General features: G+C 47.5%; 1 protein-coding gene across 1 annotated transcript; it reads right to left on the bottom strand.

The window, feature by feature from the left end:
• Positions 1-657: 657 nt before the first annotated feature.
• rai14 (retinoic acid induced 14) lies at positions 658-15,128 on the bottom strand. Its single transcript, XM_062478165.1, has 9 exons — positions 14,797-15,128; positions 14,073-14,150; positions 4,322-4,452; positions 3,912-4,000; positions 3,610-3,674; positions 3,406-3,463; positions 2,622-2,692; positions 977-1,083; positions 658-886 (listed from the first exon to the last, which is right to left on the bottom strand). Exons 2-9 carry the CDS (start codon positions 14,106-14,108, stop codon positions 658-660), a joined length of 786 nt encoding a protein of 261 aa, XP_062334149.1. The 5' UTR covers positions 14,109-14,150; positions 14,797-15,128.
• Between the last annotated feature and the right edge of the window lie 4,140 nt (positions 15,129-19,268).

The following is a 19,268-nucleotide window of genomic DNA, read 5'->3' on the forward strand; positions in this document are numbered from 1 at the left end:
CTAATTCAGCTCTCCAACACCCTCAGATGGAACATGTAGAGAGGGTAGCAGAGGAGGGGGAGACAGGTTGTCTCATCAAGGCCATTTCTAAACGCACTCTCTGGCTCTTCATCCCACTCTCTCTCTCTCTCTCTCTCTCTCTCTCTCTCTCTCTCTCTCTCTCTCTCTCTCTCTCTCTCTCTCTCTCTCTCTCTCTCTCTCTCTCTCTCTCTCTCTCACCTACTTCTCTCCTTGAGAAAATGCCAGTGTGTGCTAAAATTAGACTGTTCTCTAGTTGCCATACCATCTCGCTGTCCAATCTCACTCCAACTCGATATAAGCTTGTCTCGTTTTGTGTGGTTCAGTGTAAAGACCCGTTCACAAGGAGGACGAGAACGAGAACTGGAACCAAAAAGATATCGTTTTAAGAATTGCTTAATATTGAGAAGAATAGGTCCACACCACAACGACAACTATATAGCGGAACAAAATCTTTGGGATCACTTAAAAAAAAAAAAAAAAAAAAAAAAAAATCTCCAGCTGATGAATTCTAAAACTTTGACAACCAATCAGAATCCATCCGAATTTAAAGCGCTCGCATATTTGAAATGGCAGATGACTTTGCGGAGAAGCAAATCAAATAGTGACAAGCAAATATAGTTACAGTGATAGTTTTCGTTATCGTCCTTGGTGTGAGCAGGCCTTTAGTGTGTGTTTCTCACCTGGTTCGGAGTGTGTGTGCAGGGCAGCAGTGAGCAGAGATTTAACATGGCTGCTCCCAGACAGCTTGGCGTAGTGCATGACATCATGACCCAGTGAGTCCACAGCACGCAGGTCCGCCCCTCTCTGGACCAGAACCTCAACGGCCGAACCACTGCTGGACTCACTAGCCAGCATCACTGCAGTCCTGTGGGACACACACACACGCAGCATGATCGTCACCATCATCGATTACCACCGTCGAGTGTTTGTGCACGCCGGTGTGACGAGTCCCTACCTGCCGTTGTGGTCACATGTGTTGATGTCGGCCCCCCAGTCCAGCAGGACGCTGCACACGTCAGCATGAGCGTGTCTGGCCGACAACAGCAAGGGACTGAGACCCTCCTGCACGCACACACACACACACACACACGTTAGACAGCAACGTCAGAGACCAATAACGAGCCCTCAAGAGAGAGAGGGGGAGAGGGAGACGAGGGAAGGGAGAGAGATAGAGAAACAGAGAGGGAGAGAGAGATGGGTGGAGGGAGAGAGTTGGGGGAGAGAGAGTGGGGGAGAAAGACAAGAGGAAGGAACTTTGAAACCTTGTAAAGACTGCAAAGAAAATAAACCTAGCTGATAATGGAGTTGCAGCGTCTTCACAAGTTAGAAGTAGTTTATGTTCTAGCTGCAATACTTTGTGCTGCGTTCTCTGTGTTAGTACAAAAGCATCATGTAATCTGCATCATTTGTGACTTTCTGGTAACTCGCAATTTTGCCTGTTGGGCCTATAACATTGGCAGAAAGAGTCTCTCCTGAAGCGGTTCGACTTTTGAAAACCAGAGAAAAATCAAAATGGAAGATATCGTCTTAATGCTATGGGATGCGGGATCCAAAGGTTTTGCAGTCCTGCAGTAAAGCAGGAAGCCTGGTCCCCCTACTCACACCTCTGGGTACAGGAAGTGACACGCTGTTTTAATAGAACCCTCCATGTCCTAAAAAGGCATGGCTGTATCACCACAGTGACAGATTCAACCCCAGGCCCGTGGGACATTCCAGCAGTTACCACGAGCTTCACACACACCCACCCAGCTTCAGACCATAACCCAACATTCGACATGGTGACGTGATGATGGACAGGTGAGAGCAGGCTAGACTGAGTACAGCCTCTGTGTGGTAAGAGCTCTGGCAAAGGGTGTGAGATGGCTGTTCCTGGTGAAACAGCCGTGGTTACCAGTACTGTCGACCACAGAGGGTCTGGACCAATGAGTAACACGCTGTGGAGAACACACACAAGTACACACAGATGCACACACCAGAACATAAAGATCTGCTACATGGTTTGGAAGGGCCTCTGTACATGTTTTGCCAGCCTGGGCTCCACTGTGTTCCACCAGACAAACACCCACACGGTTGCCGAGGAGACTTTCTGTTTTGGGTGGTTCGTGTTGTGTGTCATTTCCCAGTGGTTTCCTAGCCTCACAGTTTGAAGAATTCAAACTAGCAGACGAGGACAGTGGAGATGAAAAAGGAATAGAGAAGAGCAGAATAGAGAAGAGGGCTGGGGTGGGGGATGAGGAGACAGACAGACAGAGACAGTTGTTCAAACACAGCCAGTAACCAACCACACTGCGAAACTCCTCCCAGACATTCATGTATATTTATATAGCCCTTGGCTGCACTTAATTCCACTGGTTAAAACAAAGGCATCACATTCACAAGCATGTAAATGTGCTACTGTGTGTGTGTGTGTGTGTGCGTGTGTTTGCGTGTGTGTAAAACAGAAAAACCACAGGTATGGATTGACGTCCTAAAAGCCTCCATTCCCACAACACGCATATCGACTCTAACGCGAGCACACAGACAGGCCCGCAGAGACACACACATTCTCACACACGGAAAGGTAGCGCTCGGGCACATTCCATCAGTAACGTATCACATACAGCATCTTGTAGACTGACAGGGCTCTTGTGTTCACACAACAGCAGGGCAACTGGAGCACTCCCACTGGCAGCTGAGGGCAAAGGAGAAGGTCAGTGAGTCTGTTCCTACAGGACACACACACACTCACACTGCAGTGTTTCCTCTTTGTTGAATTGTCATGGCGGCCTGCCACGGCAACATTTCTGCCGCCACGGTATCAGAAATCAGGCTGTGCAAAATTTTAAGCCATCTATCAGCAGTGATTGTTAGAGTGCATGTCGGAGAATTGCACGGACACGCGCTTCACACCGCAGTTGAGATTGCGTGTGTGCGTCCTTGAGAACTGTAAGTCGTATAACTTATGTTGTCAGTTCATTTAAGCCTGTTATTGTATTAGTCTATAGTTCTTGCTAATTTAAATTAAGTTAACTGGTGATTTTCGTTGTTTGTATTCTTCCCCTGCTAGCTAAATTGCACATGTCTGTTGATTCGATAGCGATTGTTGCCTTTGCTCACATTTGTATTTTAAGTGCATTATTATGCTGAAGTAGTTTTAATTAATAAATAGTGGGTTTATTGTTATCATTTGCTACAGAATGCTTAGCATATCAAGATCAAATGAAGCAGACAGCCTACTCGAAAGCATGTACACTACCTTAATCGATAGGCTACTGACCATTTACAATACGTTGTTACGTCAATTATTAATTGGCAGCATTTATGTCATTTAGAACATATAAAAAAATTCCTAGAGGAAACACTGCACTGTGGAACAACACTCAGGGTCCTCGTTACTGCTCTTACCTGCGTGATGGAGGGCAGTTCTTCCTGAGGCGTCCACAGTATCAACGGCACATTTACTCTGCAACACACATGCAGACACTTCATTAGCCCACAGGGAGACCTCACCAGGGTGCCTGTGCGTCTGGAGTTATTACAGTCAGTCAATTAAGGCCCACGCACACACACACACACACACACACACTCTCTCTCTCTCTCTCTCTCTACCTGGACCAGCTTCTTGGCACACTCCTGATGATTGTGTTTGGCAGCTAGGTGTAGAGCACTCAGACCTGCAGCAGAAACCTGGTTACATATAGCCCTGCTAGGACTACACACAAGACCGCAGCAGGCAGATGCAGTATGGGTAATGTGAATCTTAACCTACTAGCCTAAATGTTACCAGTGTCAAACCTGTGAAAGAAGCACCACAGATGATAATGCTTCACCTAAACACCAAGACAAGTCAGCCGTGGACTAGGCTACTGGTGGTGCATTGTGGGTGATGTAGTTGCAGGGGTGGTTCAGACCTGAGGCATCTGTGACGGACAGGTCTGCTCCATGGGCCAGGAGGACAGACAGACACTCAATCTGGCCCCGTGTCACAGCAACATGGAGGCTGGAGACCACAACCACAACATCAACAACATTGTGTGTGCATAGATATATGCATGTGTGTATGTAACTGCATGCGTGTGTGTGGATGTGGGGGGCGCATGTAAGGACCAGTGAGTCTATGTAGGTCAGTGGTGTCGTGTTTCAGCAGTCAAAGAGGTCAAACATTAACAATGTCCAGAGAGAGAGAGAAAGAGCGAGAGAGAGCGATAGAGAGAGGACTTCAACTGGCCTTGCACTCATGTTAACAGACATGGTGCTGGGTAACCCACTAGTGTTTCTGTGGAAGACAGAGGAGGCGTCCAATCCCATTGTCAATACTCACGCAGACTTCCCCTCACTGTCCAGCTTGACAGCGCTAGCCCCCTTCTTGGCCAGCAAGGCGGCGACTTTGTCCACCTCCCCGTGTTCCACTGCAGCCAGCAAACGCTCGTCATTCTTATTCCACTCATGGGCCTGGGAGGGGGGAGGGCAAACAGGGGGAAGAGGGGGGAGAGGACGGGATGGAGAGAATCAGATGAGCCCGAGAGATGGGGATGGGGGAGGAGATGGGTAGAGGAGAGATAAAGGCAGGGAAAAGAGAGGGGGGGGGTGGGATGAAGGGAACAAAGAGCCCAAGGAGAGAGAAAAGGAGAGAAAATCTAAGTAATTTTAAGTTGTATTTATTTCAGGGCTTTCCAGTTATGACAGGGGCTTCTTACTGGTAATATGCTCCATCCATCTACCAGTGTTGCAAGGGCGTCCTGTACTCCTACACACATCTCCACATTAAGTGGTTTCCATGGGAGACGGGAGCCATGTGCCTGATGTTCCAAGCAGCGGGTTTCACACAGTAACGCACATTGTCATCCTCCAAACAAAAGTGGGGTGGAATCTGATCCACTCAGGAACACAGCCCTCCGTCGTCATGGGCCATGGTCACGGTAATGACTTGTGGCATGGAGGTTTAACTACAGACAATCTCTCGCCCAGCCTTAGGCTAGAACAGCCTAGTCCCTCATGTGGACAAAGGGATTCATATTTCAGAGAGAATACTTCCTCGTCCCGAGGGAGCGATTATGGTCCATTTCATGACCTCGTTATAAACCCCCACCAATAAAGGCTTGTCTGCAGATAGTGATGTATGACTGAGACACACACTGGAGACTCAAGCATGCTGGTGCTCCTGTACTGTATGCTCCTGCTGCAGCAGCCCAAGTGCCTCCCTGCCTACAGCATTATAACACTGTGGAGTGTGGACGTGCACCTGGTGACCTCCAGTACACACACACACAAGCTCTCTCACACACACACACACGCACTCTCTCTCTCTCTCACACACACACACAGGCCAGAGAAAGTAGATGAGTAAGGTGTGAGAGGTTGATGTGTGACTATGTTTGGCAGGCAGGGTAATAGGACTCTGCAGAGTGGTGGTTTGGAGCCTGGAATAGCCAGACCACTGATACCAGCACTGCAACACACAGAGAGGTTAGCGCAAAGTTAGAAATATCAAGTGACTTAGTTACACATAGTCAGAAAGAGAGAGGGATTGAGCAGGAGAGAGGTCCGAGAGAGGAAGAGAGTTTAAAGAGAAAAAGAAAAGTTAGAGAGAGATGGAAAGAAGAGAGACAGAGAGAGAGGTTAGAGAGACGGAGAGAGAGGTTAGAGAGACAGAGAGAGAGGTTAGCGAGACGGAGAACTTGAAAGAGAGAGAGTTGGTGAGAGACAGATTAGTGAGGCAGGCTTGGGACGACGGGTGCATGTGTTGACAGGGAGAGTGTTGAGTAAACAGGGATTAGAGATTAGCAGACACAGAGCCCGAAGAACTGCAGCCTCATATGTTAGCGGCCCATAATGCAAGAGCTAGGTAACCCATCTAACGTACACAACACTGTGTCAAAGTAGCTGGCCCCGCTAGCGAGCTAGCGCAAAGACAACAGTAGCACTGGGAGGTAGGCTAACCCCATAGGAGGCACTATACAGGCATGTCCAATACCACAGCAGAGCCTGGCTGACAGGCAGGACGTTAAGAGTTGTATTACTGGACAGGTTTAAATGGAGCGGAATGCTGTTGCTCTAGTTTCTAAGAGACTGTGGAGAAGGACGGCGTGGGACTCGACCCGACAGCTCCGGTCATCGTGTGATGGAGCACGAGCTTGATGGAGACAGCTGAGCTGATGAGATATTAGCTTCCTGACAAACAGGAAGAAATTGGTGTTATCTAGTAGGCTGTGCGCCCTAATGAGTATGAGTGTAGAGACAGACGGGGAACAAACACACTCCACCCTGCTGACTACATAAACACAAAAGACTTATCTGAAACTAGCCTTCCTCCAGGGAAAAGGAAGGAGAGAGGGAGAGAGGAGAGGGAAAGAGAGATAGCTGGGGCTGGTTAGCGCAGAGAGAGTGAGAGAGAGTGAAAGACATGGGGGGGGTCTACAGTTTACATGTTATGATGTTATTTTGGAAGCGTTTTCACAAAACCAGTATCAATTCAAATATTCTCCTGTGATATGGCTCAGGACTGAGTCATGATGAAACTATGGTGTAACAGCTATCAACAGTCTAATGGGATGTTATCTTTCGAAATCTCGAATCTCAGCCCCTTTCAACTTCCATTTTAAAAAGCAACTAAATCAGCAAAAGGCTTGGAGAAGAGGGACTGTAAAGAAAACAGATATGAATCACCGGGACTCTCATGTGTTGCCAGACTTGTGTCTGTGCGTTTCCTGTCCGACCTCGCATTTCCAACCAAGAAACAAGCACACACACACACACAGAGCTCCTCTTCCTTAACCAACACAATGTCGACGGCGTCTGCTTTGTTTAAATCCCTTTCACTGGGAAGCAGATCCACGATGATGCAGTATGCATGCGTGTTGCTGTTGCGAGAGTCTTGTAGACAGAGAGACAGACAAACAGACAAACAGGGATCCATGCAGAAAGAAAGGAAGGCAGACACACAGACAAGGAGGCATGAGTGATGAGAGGGCTGCGGTGAGGCAGGCAGGGAGGCAGAGATAAAGGGAGGCAGACACAGACAGACAGACAGACTGACAGACACACATAGGGGGGGAAATTCATGACAGTGCATTCATCAACTCACTTTTGGTGGGATGAGAAACTGAGTGGTCAAGACAAGCAGAGAAAGTGGAGCCCCATTGCTCAGCATGACGCTACACACTGCAGGCTATTTCCCGAGGACAACAACACACTGCAGACCTAATTGCTTTGGCTCAATAAATAGATAGTTGTGACAATGGGAAAGTTGGATGGGCTAGTGTGTGTGTGTGTGTGTGTGTGTGTGTGTGTGTGTGTGCACATGTTGCAATACATACACACTGCTCACACTAGTACACAAACACATTCATACCTTTCACTGGTCTCTTATCTATTCAGTAAAATTGATATGCAGGATTAAATAAAAAGAACACACTCTGCCCAGCAACAGCTGAATGCGCTTAGGTCTTCTCCAGTTGACTCTTGTTTACCCAGACTCTTGAGACACATCCCATAATAAGGAGTTTCAGGGTTCCAGTCACACCATATGGTTTATATCAGAGATCCAGACTAGTATGCTACGACACAACACAACACAGCACCAGAACAACACAACAGCACCCGAAAACACGTCCTGCCCAGCAGGAGCCATCAGACTGCGGTCTCTCTGTGTCCCTGGTTCTTTCCGCATCTAAACCACAACGGTACTTAAGAAAGATACTTAACGGTACTTAAGAAAGATGTGTTGGATCAGATGTTAGTGTATTTCCTCCAGGAAAACATTGATACTTATTGAGGGACTCGCTGCACTTGTTGGTTAGTTGGAACTGATTTAACTGCTTTTACTCGCTGTGAATTATATTATTGTCGCTTGCTTTCCTCCAGGTACACTCGAGCACTTTAGAGGATCATGTTGTTTAATTGAAATTTGTTTAACTACATGTTCTTCTGGTTCCACCCGTTGGCACTTATTTGCTTTTCAAAATGCATGCTTCATGTTTTGGCTACCCACAATGTTTTTGGGGCTATCTCATTGTTTATGATCAGTGACAGTGACCTATGCACTTTTTGTAAAGCTCTCTCATGTAAGTCGCTTTGGATAAAAGCGTCTGCTAAATGACTAAATGTAAATTTAATGTAAACCGGAGAGCTATCCAGTCTAGACATTTCATATGACCAGGGTTTGGAGCAAGAGGGGCGTAAGTGACATTTGGCAAAAATGAGTTTTATATATATCATTTTAAAAAGGTCTTGATGAGCTCTATCAACATGGTAAAACAATGCGGTTTATCATTTTTACTGTTGTAATAAAGACTGAAGACATAAAGGCATCGGTGAAAACCTTCAACTGAGTTCATCTAGCACATAAACTATAACTTCTCGCTGCACATTATCCACAACTCTAACAGTGTGTCTGTGTTTCCTATCATGAGGAATTATTCCTGTAACAATGTGAGTTTCAGAAGGACAGCGGGCGGACCTGTAATTCACTGACAGAATATTCAGTTGAATTAGGGTCTCGCATCGCTACGGTCAGCTAACTTCACTTACATATTAGGTCCTTGGAGCAGTGTCTAGTGTGCTGATGGGAGCAGACAGGTCCAGACACAGGGGCAGCATACAGCGGGAGGTCTGATGCCTTCATTAGAAATTACTTACGTTTTACACTTCCTCTTACACCAATAGCATTTCCTGGTCTATAAATACACAACAGTGCAGCGGACCCCAAAAGGGGAGGAGTCTGTCGAGGAACGCCAGCAAGGAAAACACATATTCCTCTCCCTCTCACACACACACACACGCATGGAGAACTACAGAACATAAGTCCTGGGAGGAGATGAAGAGAGTTGGAGCTGTAGGTTGACCTTGGTACTGGACCTCCTGCTCTGCTTCCTGGACAGGCCTGCCGTGTAACTGAGCCTGGTTGAACTGGACAGACCGACAGCACCCTGCAACCAGGCAGCTGCCAAACAGCCCAGCTGGTTTTCATCTGCTTCTTATTACACCAGGCCATCCAACTAACCTGTACCAGAACACACCAGATCAGGCCAGGCCATCCAACTAACCTGTACCAGAACACACCAGATCAGGCCAGGCCATCCAACTAACCTGTACCAGAACACACCAGCTCAGGCCAGGCCATCCAACTAACCTGTACCAGAACACACCAGCTCAGGCCAGGCCATCCAACTAACCTGTACCAGAACACACCAGCTCAGGCCAGGCCATCCAACTAACCTGTACCAGAACACACCAGCTCAGGCCAGGCCATCCAACTAACCTGTACCAGAACACACCAGCTCAGGCCAGGCCATCCAACTAACCTGTACCAGAACACACCAGCTCAGGCCAGGCCATCCAACTAACCTGTACCAGAACACACCAGCTCAGGCCAGGCCATTCAAAACCAGACCAGACATGGCCAGAAAAGACCAGATTAAATCAGGCCAGGCCTAGTAGGGGGTGGAGGTGGTGGAGGTAAGATGCCATCACTGCACATGAACATGCAGTAACTTCTCAGACAGCACTCATCACAATCTCCTCCAGTGAAATCCTCTTAAACCGAGTAGTGATTACAGTAATATAAATGTCAAGATACGGTAACATGCAGTCTCAGCCTGGTGATCACAGAGATACAGTAACACATTAACATAGAACTCAGGCCAGTGATTTGAGACACAGATGGCTTTAGTAACTATCTGCCTGGGTTGGATTGGGAGGTCCCCCCATGAACAACCCCCAATATTAATCTCTGCCTGATGTTGCTGGTTTACGGCCCCCACCCCCCTCCCGACACACAGACACTCCACCGCACCCTGCCCCCAACAATCAATCTGTAACAGGGCAGACAGCCAGCAAGTTGAAGGAAAGGGATGGAGAGAGACAGAGAGGGAAAGAGAGAGAGGGGAGAAAGAGAGAGAGATGCCAGGAAGATCAGAAAGAGAGATGGTAGAGAGAGAGACAGTGTTATGTGTGTGGGGGGGGGGAGATCTCTGTAAGCCATTAAGACAGCTGTGTGTTTGGGAAGAGATGGGTGGATAATCCAGCACACACATGAATCAGACGCACAGTCTGCAGTCTGGGGGGTTGTGGTGCGTGTGTGATGGAACATGCCCCGTGTAATCCGTCTGATCTCAGCTGGGTAGCAGGGCATGTATAGAATTATAGAACAATAGACACACAGGCACTAGAAGCAGAGTAGACAGAAGACAGGGACTGGACTACAGTATTGGTGAGTTCAGGGCAGACAATGTAAGCAGGTTTCTGATTGGTGAGTGCAGGGCAGACAATGTAAGCAGGTTTCTGATTGGTGAGTGCAGGGCAGACAATGTAAGCAGGTTTCTGATTGGTGAGTGCAGGGCAGACAATGTGAGTAGGTTTTTGATTGATGAGTCCCGGGCAGACAGAAAACAGATTTCTTATTCGTGAGCGCGGGACCGACAACGTAAGCTGGGTTCCGATTGGTGAATGCAAGGCAGACAACATAGGATGGTTTCTGATTGGTGTTTGCAAGGAAGCCAGTGTAAGCTGTTTTCTGGGAATGTGCTTGGCTAGTGGCCACAGACACACTAGGAAGACTGTAGCACCAACTCTCTATCCTCGCTCTCTCTCTTCTCCTGTGGTCCACACCATTTCTCACTCTTCTCGCACCACACACACACAGACTCTCACACACACACAGAATAACTCTCCTTGTGTAAAGGAACAAACTGGCACAGTTGCAGCAGTTACCTGCTGTTGATCCCCTACAACAATAACAACATTGATCATCCTGCTCTGAACCCTGCTGGCATCTCCCTTTTCACATTCTTTATGGGATATCTCAACCAAATCTACAATCTAAAATCTCTGGAGATCCCTCATTGAATTGCTCCTCCCAATGTTTCTTCCATTTTTCTCCCTGACCTTTCCTGGTTGGTGTTTTCTTGTCTTCCTTGAGGGTTTATTACGTTTATGTTCAAGACTGGTCTAAACCCACCATGCCTGCATCTGACCCTGTCAATACAGCCACAGCAAGACATGAGCCGGTTCTATCTGACAGCCATAAATGAGCCGGTTCTATCTGACCCTGTCAATACAGCCACAGCAAGACATGAGCCGGTTCTATCTGACAGCCATAAATGAGACGGTTCTATCTGACAGCCATAAATGAGACGGTTCTATCTGACCCTGTCAATACAGCCACAGCCATACATGAGCCGGTTCTATCTGAGTCCTGCCAGCAGGTCAAGTCCCTATTTGTGCCTCCTGCAGCAGGCCAATGAGACCAGAAATAACAGGGTTGTAATGGGTTCTAATCCCATCTGAGCATACGCATTAGAGGCCAGCCTGGTGGCCTCTAAAGTGTTTAGCACAACCTCACAGGTTCCAGAACAATAGCCTATAGGCCACTGTGTCTGAGCTGAAGAGTATTTGCATTTGTACACACAAACACACACACACACACAAGGTCTAGAGGCATGTTCGAACACTCTTCATGGAGCCAGTGCTTGCTTATTGGCTGACTGGCTTGCTGGCTGGGTGGCTGCACTGTGCTGGCTGTCAGGCTAGTTTCCTGGTGAAGTACTGAGGGGATTAATGTCTGGGCTGCCAAACACCATGACACAGAGTGAAGGTGGGAGGTATAGGGAACAGGGATGGTGAGAGGGCTGTAGGAGAGTGAGTATGGCCCAGTGGACATATCAAGGGCTCCAGACTGCGACCAAATGGTCGCATTTTGCGACCAGTTTTTTGAAAATCAAAAATCAAATTTGATATCAGCGAGTCCTCAGCATTAGTATCGTAGCTAGTCTTAATCTGCAAAACAAGTGGGTTCCCCTTCGTTCTTTTGGTGAGCAGTTTCACAAGCCCTTCTTACCCGGCGTCATGGAGCTGAGCAGCTAAATACTTATTAGCACTAGCGTTGCTACTGTATCCCTGCCTGTGTTTGCGCTGTTGCGCTGTTATACTCAGCAAGTATCGTGTCGTGGTGTCGGAGGACTGATCGAAAAGTGTGTCATACATTTAGCTAAGACTTGCAGTATGTAATGTCACATTAAATAATGCATTTAAACTCAAACTTATGTGGTGCGTCGCTGTATATCAGTTGTAAAAATGTCTGTAAAAATCTGCAACCGATGCAAGCACACCCCACAATTTACCCATATATTGTACCAGGGGCGATTCTAGGATCAGACCTTTAGGGGGGCCTCAGCCCCCAATGAGAATGTGACATGAATACAGTGCCTTGCAAAAGTGCTAAACCCCTTTGCTAATATAAATCCCTAATTTCACTGGATAACAATTCATACATTTATGTATTATTATGCAAAATATTGAATGAATGAAAAAAATAAGGATGTCCCTTTCTTCATGAACTACCAGCATCAAATGATAAAACAATATATATATATTTTTTTATTATTATTATTTTTAGGGGTACTGAGATGAAATTTAGGGGTGCTTGGCGACCCCTAAAAAGGGTCTAAAATTGCAACTGAATTGTACCCTCTCTAGTGACATTAATAATTGCATTGCAGGTTAATATAAGGTGTGCCCCAAAATTTTCAGCTTGTGCTCCTAAAATTTTCAGTCAGGGGCTACTGTGCTCCTAGTAAAAAAAGTTAGTCTGGAGCCCTGATATCGCCAACGTGCTGGTATAGAATCTCTCTCTGAAACTCAAACTCATCCTCTGGTGTGTGCTTGAGAAACCTGCGGTGGATCCTGCTCTTTGTGGGAGTCAGATAGCTGAGTGGTTAGGGAATCGGGCTGTTCCTCAGAAGGTTTCTGGTTCAATTCCTAGCCATGCAAAATTATGTTGTGTCCTTGGGCAAGGCACTTCACCCTACTTGCCTCGGGGGGAATGTCCCTGTACTTACTGTAAGTCGCTCTGCATAACAGCGTCTGCTAAATGTAAATGTCAGACTGCTAACATCACAGTCCTCCTGGCTCACACAGCCCAACCACCCTTACAGTACAAGAGCTGCTGGGCCAACGTCTGACTTCATCAAACTATTTATACTGGCATTCCAAGTCTCTCCTCGCCTTAAAGAATGAGACCCTGGCGAAGGGGGTGAATTCCAACCCCATGACCACTGACACACAGACTTAAAATAGATTCAGGAGGATATTTTCTCTCAGCGGATCTTGATTATTTTATAAAAAGCCCTGTGTAGTATGAGGTTGAAAGCATGCACCGCCCCCCCCCCCCCTCCCCAAACACACATTGTAGACTGGGGAGCTGATTGACAGATTCTATGGAACATGCCCACCATGGTCAATATCTGAAATGACACACAACGAGTGTGTGTGTGTATGAGTCAGCTTTCGAAAGAAAAGGATAGCGTCTCTAGGCAACCCTCACTTTAAGAACTCCCACATACTATGTTGCCTCTGTCTGTATTTCAGTAATAAGCTACCGTTATAGTATAGCTGTATTATGCACAAGAAACTCCTCTAACACTACTACTGCTGTCATTACATTCTTCATTATCATCATTACACTATTGCTCATCATTACATTCTACATAATCATCATTACACTCCCAATACATTCTTCTTCTTACTCATTATGACATTCTTCATCATCCACATTCATTCTTCCTCATCCTCCTTTCACTTTGACCTTTTATCATTATGATACAACTCTTCCTCCTCCTCACCCACAACAGCAGCTGTATGATTATGGCCACAGTCACCACTGCGAGCGCGTCATTTCCTGTGGTAGGGCTAACCGACTTGCAGGCGTGTCACTTCCTGTGGTAAGTCTGCCTGCCTGACCTGACTTCCAACATGAACAGTCCCTCCCATCCAGTATGATTCCCAGACAGCCCAACTCCTGTCTGTATGACTCAACAAAAGCAAATCACAGATCCCATACTGGAGAATGACAGTCTGTTTGTCAGTAGGCTCTGCTTTCAGCATGAAAGGAATAAATGAACCAATCAATGAATGAGCGTCACCTGTACACAGTAGCCCTCCAACATCACCACAACAACAAACATCCCACCACAATCAAATGCAACCCCCAAACTCTCAAATTAAACCATCTCCCTGATACACACACAAACACACACGTACACAAACTAACAACAAACTCAGTAAAAGTTCCTTACATCACTCTTTCTGAACTTGGCTTTGAGGCTCTTCATGGTTGGCCTGGTCCATGCAGTCTCCCAGAGGTCGAGGAGAGCCTGGGGAACAGACCAGAAGAGACAGCACTACATTAGTAAACCTTGAATGGAGACTTACCCAGACCACAATAGAGCAAGCTGGTGATGGCCAAGATACGGGGACCTGGGTTATTAGTCGAGAGCATAATTATTCATATGTATAGGTTAGGTCGGGCTGGATAGATATGTTTGTTGTACTTCATATCATTTTATTTCCATTGCGCTACAAAAATGCTCGTAAAAGAAACCTGCTAAGGCCAACACAATCGAAAAGCAGTTCTTGGATTGCTACTTCTCCGTGACGGGACTGTTACCGCCGAGAAGAGTAGCCTACTCCTGCACACTTTTACTAACGCTGACATTGTCATTAATAAAGAAACATGAACTCTGCTCGGAACTACAGACGAGTTGTTAGAAAATTCCAGCCATGGACGCCAAAAAAAGACATCAGTTAACTGTGGGTGAGTGTGTGCTACGTGATTACTGCCGTTTAACAATGCACGGTTGTCGCAGCGGTCGGCTGCTTTCAAATCACTCCGTTCTTGTCATTGCTGGGATCCTGGGAGTAAAATAACTGGAATATTGATACAGCTCACTGTAACAATAACGCCTATCAACCAAAATCGCCGACATGAAGTTTGTGAATACAAAGGCATTGTACACTTACCCCTTACAAAGTTGGACTCAAAGAGAAATATGCTGAGCTTGATTGATACCAAACCTTGTTGGCGGAATTAACCGCCGTTACTGAAAGCTTAAGTGCAAGTACCAATGAATAGAAACGGAGTAATTGCGGATAAACTCCAGTATCTCGATGTATGTTAGTGGCCTGGCCCGGCCTGAATACATTAAAAGTTGGGCTATTCAAGTGCCTGTCGCTCGCTCGGGAACTCGGGAGCTCGCTCCCGGATTGTTTCCCTTGTTGAAAGAATGACGTCATTCCTCCACTGCTCCCGTGATCGCTCTCTCTCCGTTCATGTTGTGTGTTCTCTGAAGGGACATTTCGCTCAAATCACATAATTAATTGATGTTACATGAATACATCGAAGCTTGGCTGTATCTCAGACATCCCAAGTCTCCCGGAAGGTCCGGGAGTCTCCCGCATTTCAATAGCGTCTCCCTGACGCCCGCAAATGCTATACAATCTCACAAAAATCGGGGATTTTGTATTTCGAGCGAGCGAGAGACTGTCCAATTGTCATTTCTGGTAGAGATAGGTGCATATTGCGCGTCCTGATTGCATGGGGGGGGGGGGGGGGGGGCACCTCCCGGAAGTGATTCTCTGCAGGTTGGGATGTCTGGTATCTGGTTCCCATATGCGCCCCAGTGAAGTTTCAGGCCTGTGACGACTTTCGCGTTATGTCTGAGTATGACACAATACAGCACGATCAAAGTAATTGCCAAACATATCCAGATCCTAACACGTGGTACAGTTCTCCATCTCACTAAGGAACATTTATGAGAAGTACGTTTATTATCATTTAATGAGGCAGTATGTGTCTGCAGCTGTGTTGTTACTTCATGACACCTTTTGGCAAAGTCACCCTCTCTGCAAGCTCGGACCTGTGTGTTGCTGTGGAGCTGGGGTGGTGGCTAAGGCTGTGGCTGGGGCTGGAGGTTGTGACTAAGGCTGTGGCTGGGGCTGGAGGTTGTGACTAAGGCTGGGGCTGGGGTGGTGGCTAAGGCTGGGGCTGGGGCTGGAGGTTGTGACTAAGGCTGGGGCTGGGGTGGTGGCTAAGGCTGGGGCTGAGAGTTAGATGCCAAATGCTGTAGCTGAGGTTAAGACTAAAGCTGGAGGCTGAGGCTGGAACACATAGCTGTGAAATTGGAAACATTGGCTGTGTGAAATTCAGATGAATCATGGTGGTAACAGCCTGGTCATACAGAGTCCTCTGACATGTCTGTCTGTCAGAGGAGACTCCAGAACACCTCTAATAACAGGGTATTTTCACCAGAACACACACTGTGAAGAGGGTGTATACTGATGGACGGTAAGCCTTGCATTAGCAGCATACCGGTAACACCTCAGGTGAAATGTTCAATTCAAGATGTTCAAACAACTCATTTAGGACGAGATGTTTCTCAACATCAGCATGGATGGATGTATCTCTATATGTATGGAAATATCCCACATATGTACTCTTGGTGTTTGATAAGGGCTCTTTGATGGACGATTACTGCATAAACAGGAGGCTAGCATAGTCTTATGCTAGTAGGTAGCCTCATGGTCCAGGGTGAAAGAGGCTTGTGTGCCATTATGCAACCTCGTGGTCCAGGGTGGAGTAGGCGAGTATGCTTGTATGTAACCTTGTGGTCCAGGGTGGAGTAGGCAAGTATGCTTGTATGCAACCTTGTGGTCCAGGGTGAAGTAGGCGAGTATGCTTGTATGCAACCTTGTGGTCCAGGGTGGAGTGGGCGAGTATGCTTGTATGCAACCTTGTGGTCCAGGGTGAAGTAGGCGAGTATGCTTGTATGCAACCTTGTGGTCCAGGGTGAAGTAGGCGAGTATGCTTGTATGCAACCTTGTGGTCCAGGGTGAAGTAGGCGAGTATGCTTGTATGCAACCTTGTGGTCCAGGGTGAAGTAGGCGAGTATGCTTGTATGCAACCTTGTGGTCCAGGGTGAAGTAGGCGAGTATGCTTGTATGCAACCTTGTGGTCCAGGGTGAAGTAGGCGAGTATGCTTGTATGCAACCTTGTGGTCCAGGGTGGAGTGGGCGAGTATGCTTGTATGCAACCTTGTGGTCCAGGGTGGAGTAGGCAAGTATGCTTGTATGCAACCTTGTGGTCCAGGGTGGAGTGGGCGAGTATGCTTGTATGCAACCTTGTGGTCCAGGGTGGAGTAGGCGAGTATGCTTGTATGCAACCTTGTGGTCCAGGGTGGAGTAGGCGAGTATGCTTGTATGCAACCTTGTGGTCCAGGGTGGAGTAGGCGAGTATGCTTGTATGCAACCTCGTGGTCCAGGGTGGAGTAGGCGAGTATGCTTGTATGCAACCTTGTGGTCCAGGGTGGAGTAGGCGAGTATGCTTGTATGCAACCTTGTGGTCCAGGGTGGAGTAGGCGAGTATGCTTGTATGCAACCTCGTGGTCCAGGGTGGAGTAGGCGAGTATGCTTGTATGCAACCTTGTGGTCCAGGGTGGAGTGGGCGAGTATGCTTGTATGCAACCTTGTGGTCCAGGGTGGAGTGGGCGAGTATGCTTGTATGCAACCTTGTGGTCCAGGGTGGAGTGGGCGAGTATGCTTGTATGCAACCTTGTGGTCCAGGGTGGAGTGGGCGAGTATGCTTGTATGCAACCTTGTGGTCCAGGGTGAAGTAGGCAAGTATGCTTGTATGCAACCTTGTGGTCCAGGGTGGAGTAGGCGAGTATGCTTGTATGTAACTTTGTGGTCCAGGGTGGAGTAGGCGAGTATGCTTGTATGCAACCTTGTGGTCCAGGGTGGAGTAGGCGAGTATGCTTGTATGCAACCTTGTGGTCCAGGGTGGAGTAGGCGAGTATGCTTGTATGTAACCTCGTGGTCCAGGGTGGAGTGGGCGAGTATGCTTGTATGCAACCTTGTGGTCCAGGGTGGAGTGGGCGAGTATGCTTGTATGCAACCTTGTGGTCCAGGGTGGAGTGGGCGAGTATGCTTGTATGCAACCTTGTGGTCCAGGGTGGAGTGGGCGAGTATGCTTGTATGCAACCTTGTGGTCCAGGGTGAAGTAGGCGAGTATGCTTGTATGCAACCTTGTGGTCCAGGGTGGAGTGGGCGAGTATGCTTGTATGCAACCTTGTGGTCCAGGGTGGAGTGGGCGAGTATGTTTGTATGCAACCTTGTGGTCCAGGGTGGAGTGGGCGAGTATGCTTGTATGCAACCTTGTGGTCCAGGGTGGAGTGGGCGAGTATGCTTGTATGCAACCTTGTGGTCCAGGGTGGAGTAGGCGAGTATGCTTGTATGCATACTCAGGTTTCATGATGGGGCAGGCTAGTGTGCTAGGATGCAACCTCCTAGTGCAGGGTGGATGCCCCAGGAGAGAGCTGTGAATCGGATACAAGCTGCAGTGGGCAGGGTGTCCCAGGCTGCCTCCATGAATCGTCTCTTTCATGATGTAAGAGGAAGGCAACACTGCTGGTTGTGTTCTTAACACAGACATTCTTCTCCCCTAGGCAGAACAACCCTGGATGACTGAGAGGAGCAGCAGGTGTCTGGGATCATAGTTCTATCTCACTGTGCAACTGTTCACAGATAGCTCTAATCATCTATTCTCCACGGTAGACCATCAGCGAATGGAGCACTGCTGCAGGATGTCATTCAGAGTGAGTGAGTCTTTGTGGACCAGTAGAGGGCGCCAGTTGTTCTCATACAGTACATTGTCCCAGTGTGTGTTTGTGGGGGAAGATTTTTGATTCCGTAGAGACTAAGTGCTACTTCTGTGACATGTATAGCCCGTGCAGAGCTGTTAGTGGGGGTGTTGAAGATTGAGGCATCCCTCAGGGCTGAGTGTTGTGATGAGGGGCTGTCTGCTGAACAATCAGCCATTGCCTAGCTCAAGTCTTATTGGTTTAGATGTCAGAACATGGCTTCTGCACTCTGGCTGATTGAAGCCTCCTCTGCCAAGACATACATACACACACACACACACACAAACACACACACACACACAACAAGACTCACATGGATCTCCAGTCATTGTAAAAGCCTCTCTGCCGAGGCTGCAGTCAGCTGACATTTCAAGGTTTCAGCTTTCATCGTGAATTCTTTGACTGTTACCTCAAGTCTGTGTGTAATTTGCATTCTCCATGGTTGTGGATCTCACCCGAGGAGGGAAATGTACATCAATAAAAGTGGAAACTGCATGTTGCTTCAGATCAAAAATCAGCATCTGTGGTTTGTGTGTATGTGTGCAAGTGTGTGCGCTTGTGTGTGTGTGTGTGTGTGTGTGTGTGTGTGTGTGTGTGTGTGTGTGTGTGTGTGTGTGTGTGTGTGTGTGTGTGTGTAGGTGTGTGTGTGTAGGTGTGTGTGTATGTCTGTGTAGTTTCACAATCACAAGATCTGGTATGTATGTGATGTGAAACTAGCTGTAGAAGATATGATATCAGTCTCTCCATAGTCGGGTGTTTTGATTGAAGATTAGCTTCATGTTCTCTGAGTGTGTAACG

This window comes from Osmerus eperlanus, chromosome 14 (genome assembly GCF_963692335.1).
Source record: "Osmerus eperlanus chromosome 14, fOsmEpe2.1, whole genome shotgun sequence".
In the NCBI taxonomy this organism is placed as follows: Eukaryota; Metazoa; Chordata; class Actinopteri; order Osmeriformes; family Osmeridae; genus Osmerus; species Osmerus eperlanus.

Excerpts from the sequence above, each read along its gene's own strand:
- rai14 (XM_062478165.1), bottom strand. The coding sequence starts at position 14,108 with ATGAAGAGCCTCAAAGCCAAGTTCAGAAAGAGTGAT. Across the intron at positions 2,693-3,405 it reads AACTGCCCTCCATCACGCAG|CTGCCAGTGGGAGTGCTCCA; the intron begins GTAAGAGCAGTA and ends CTTTGCCCTCAG. Across the intron at positions 887-976 it reads ACATGTGACCACAACGGCAG|GACTGCAGTGATGCTGGCTA; the intron begins GTAGGGACTCGT and ends TGTGTCCCACAG.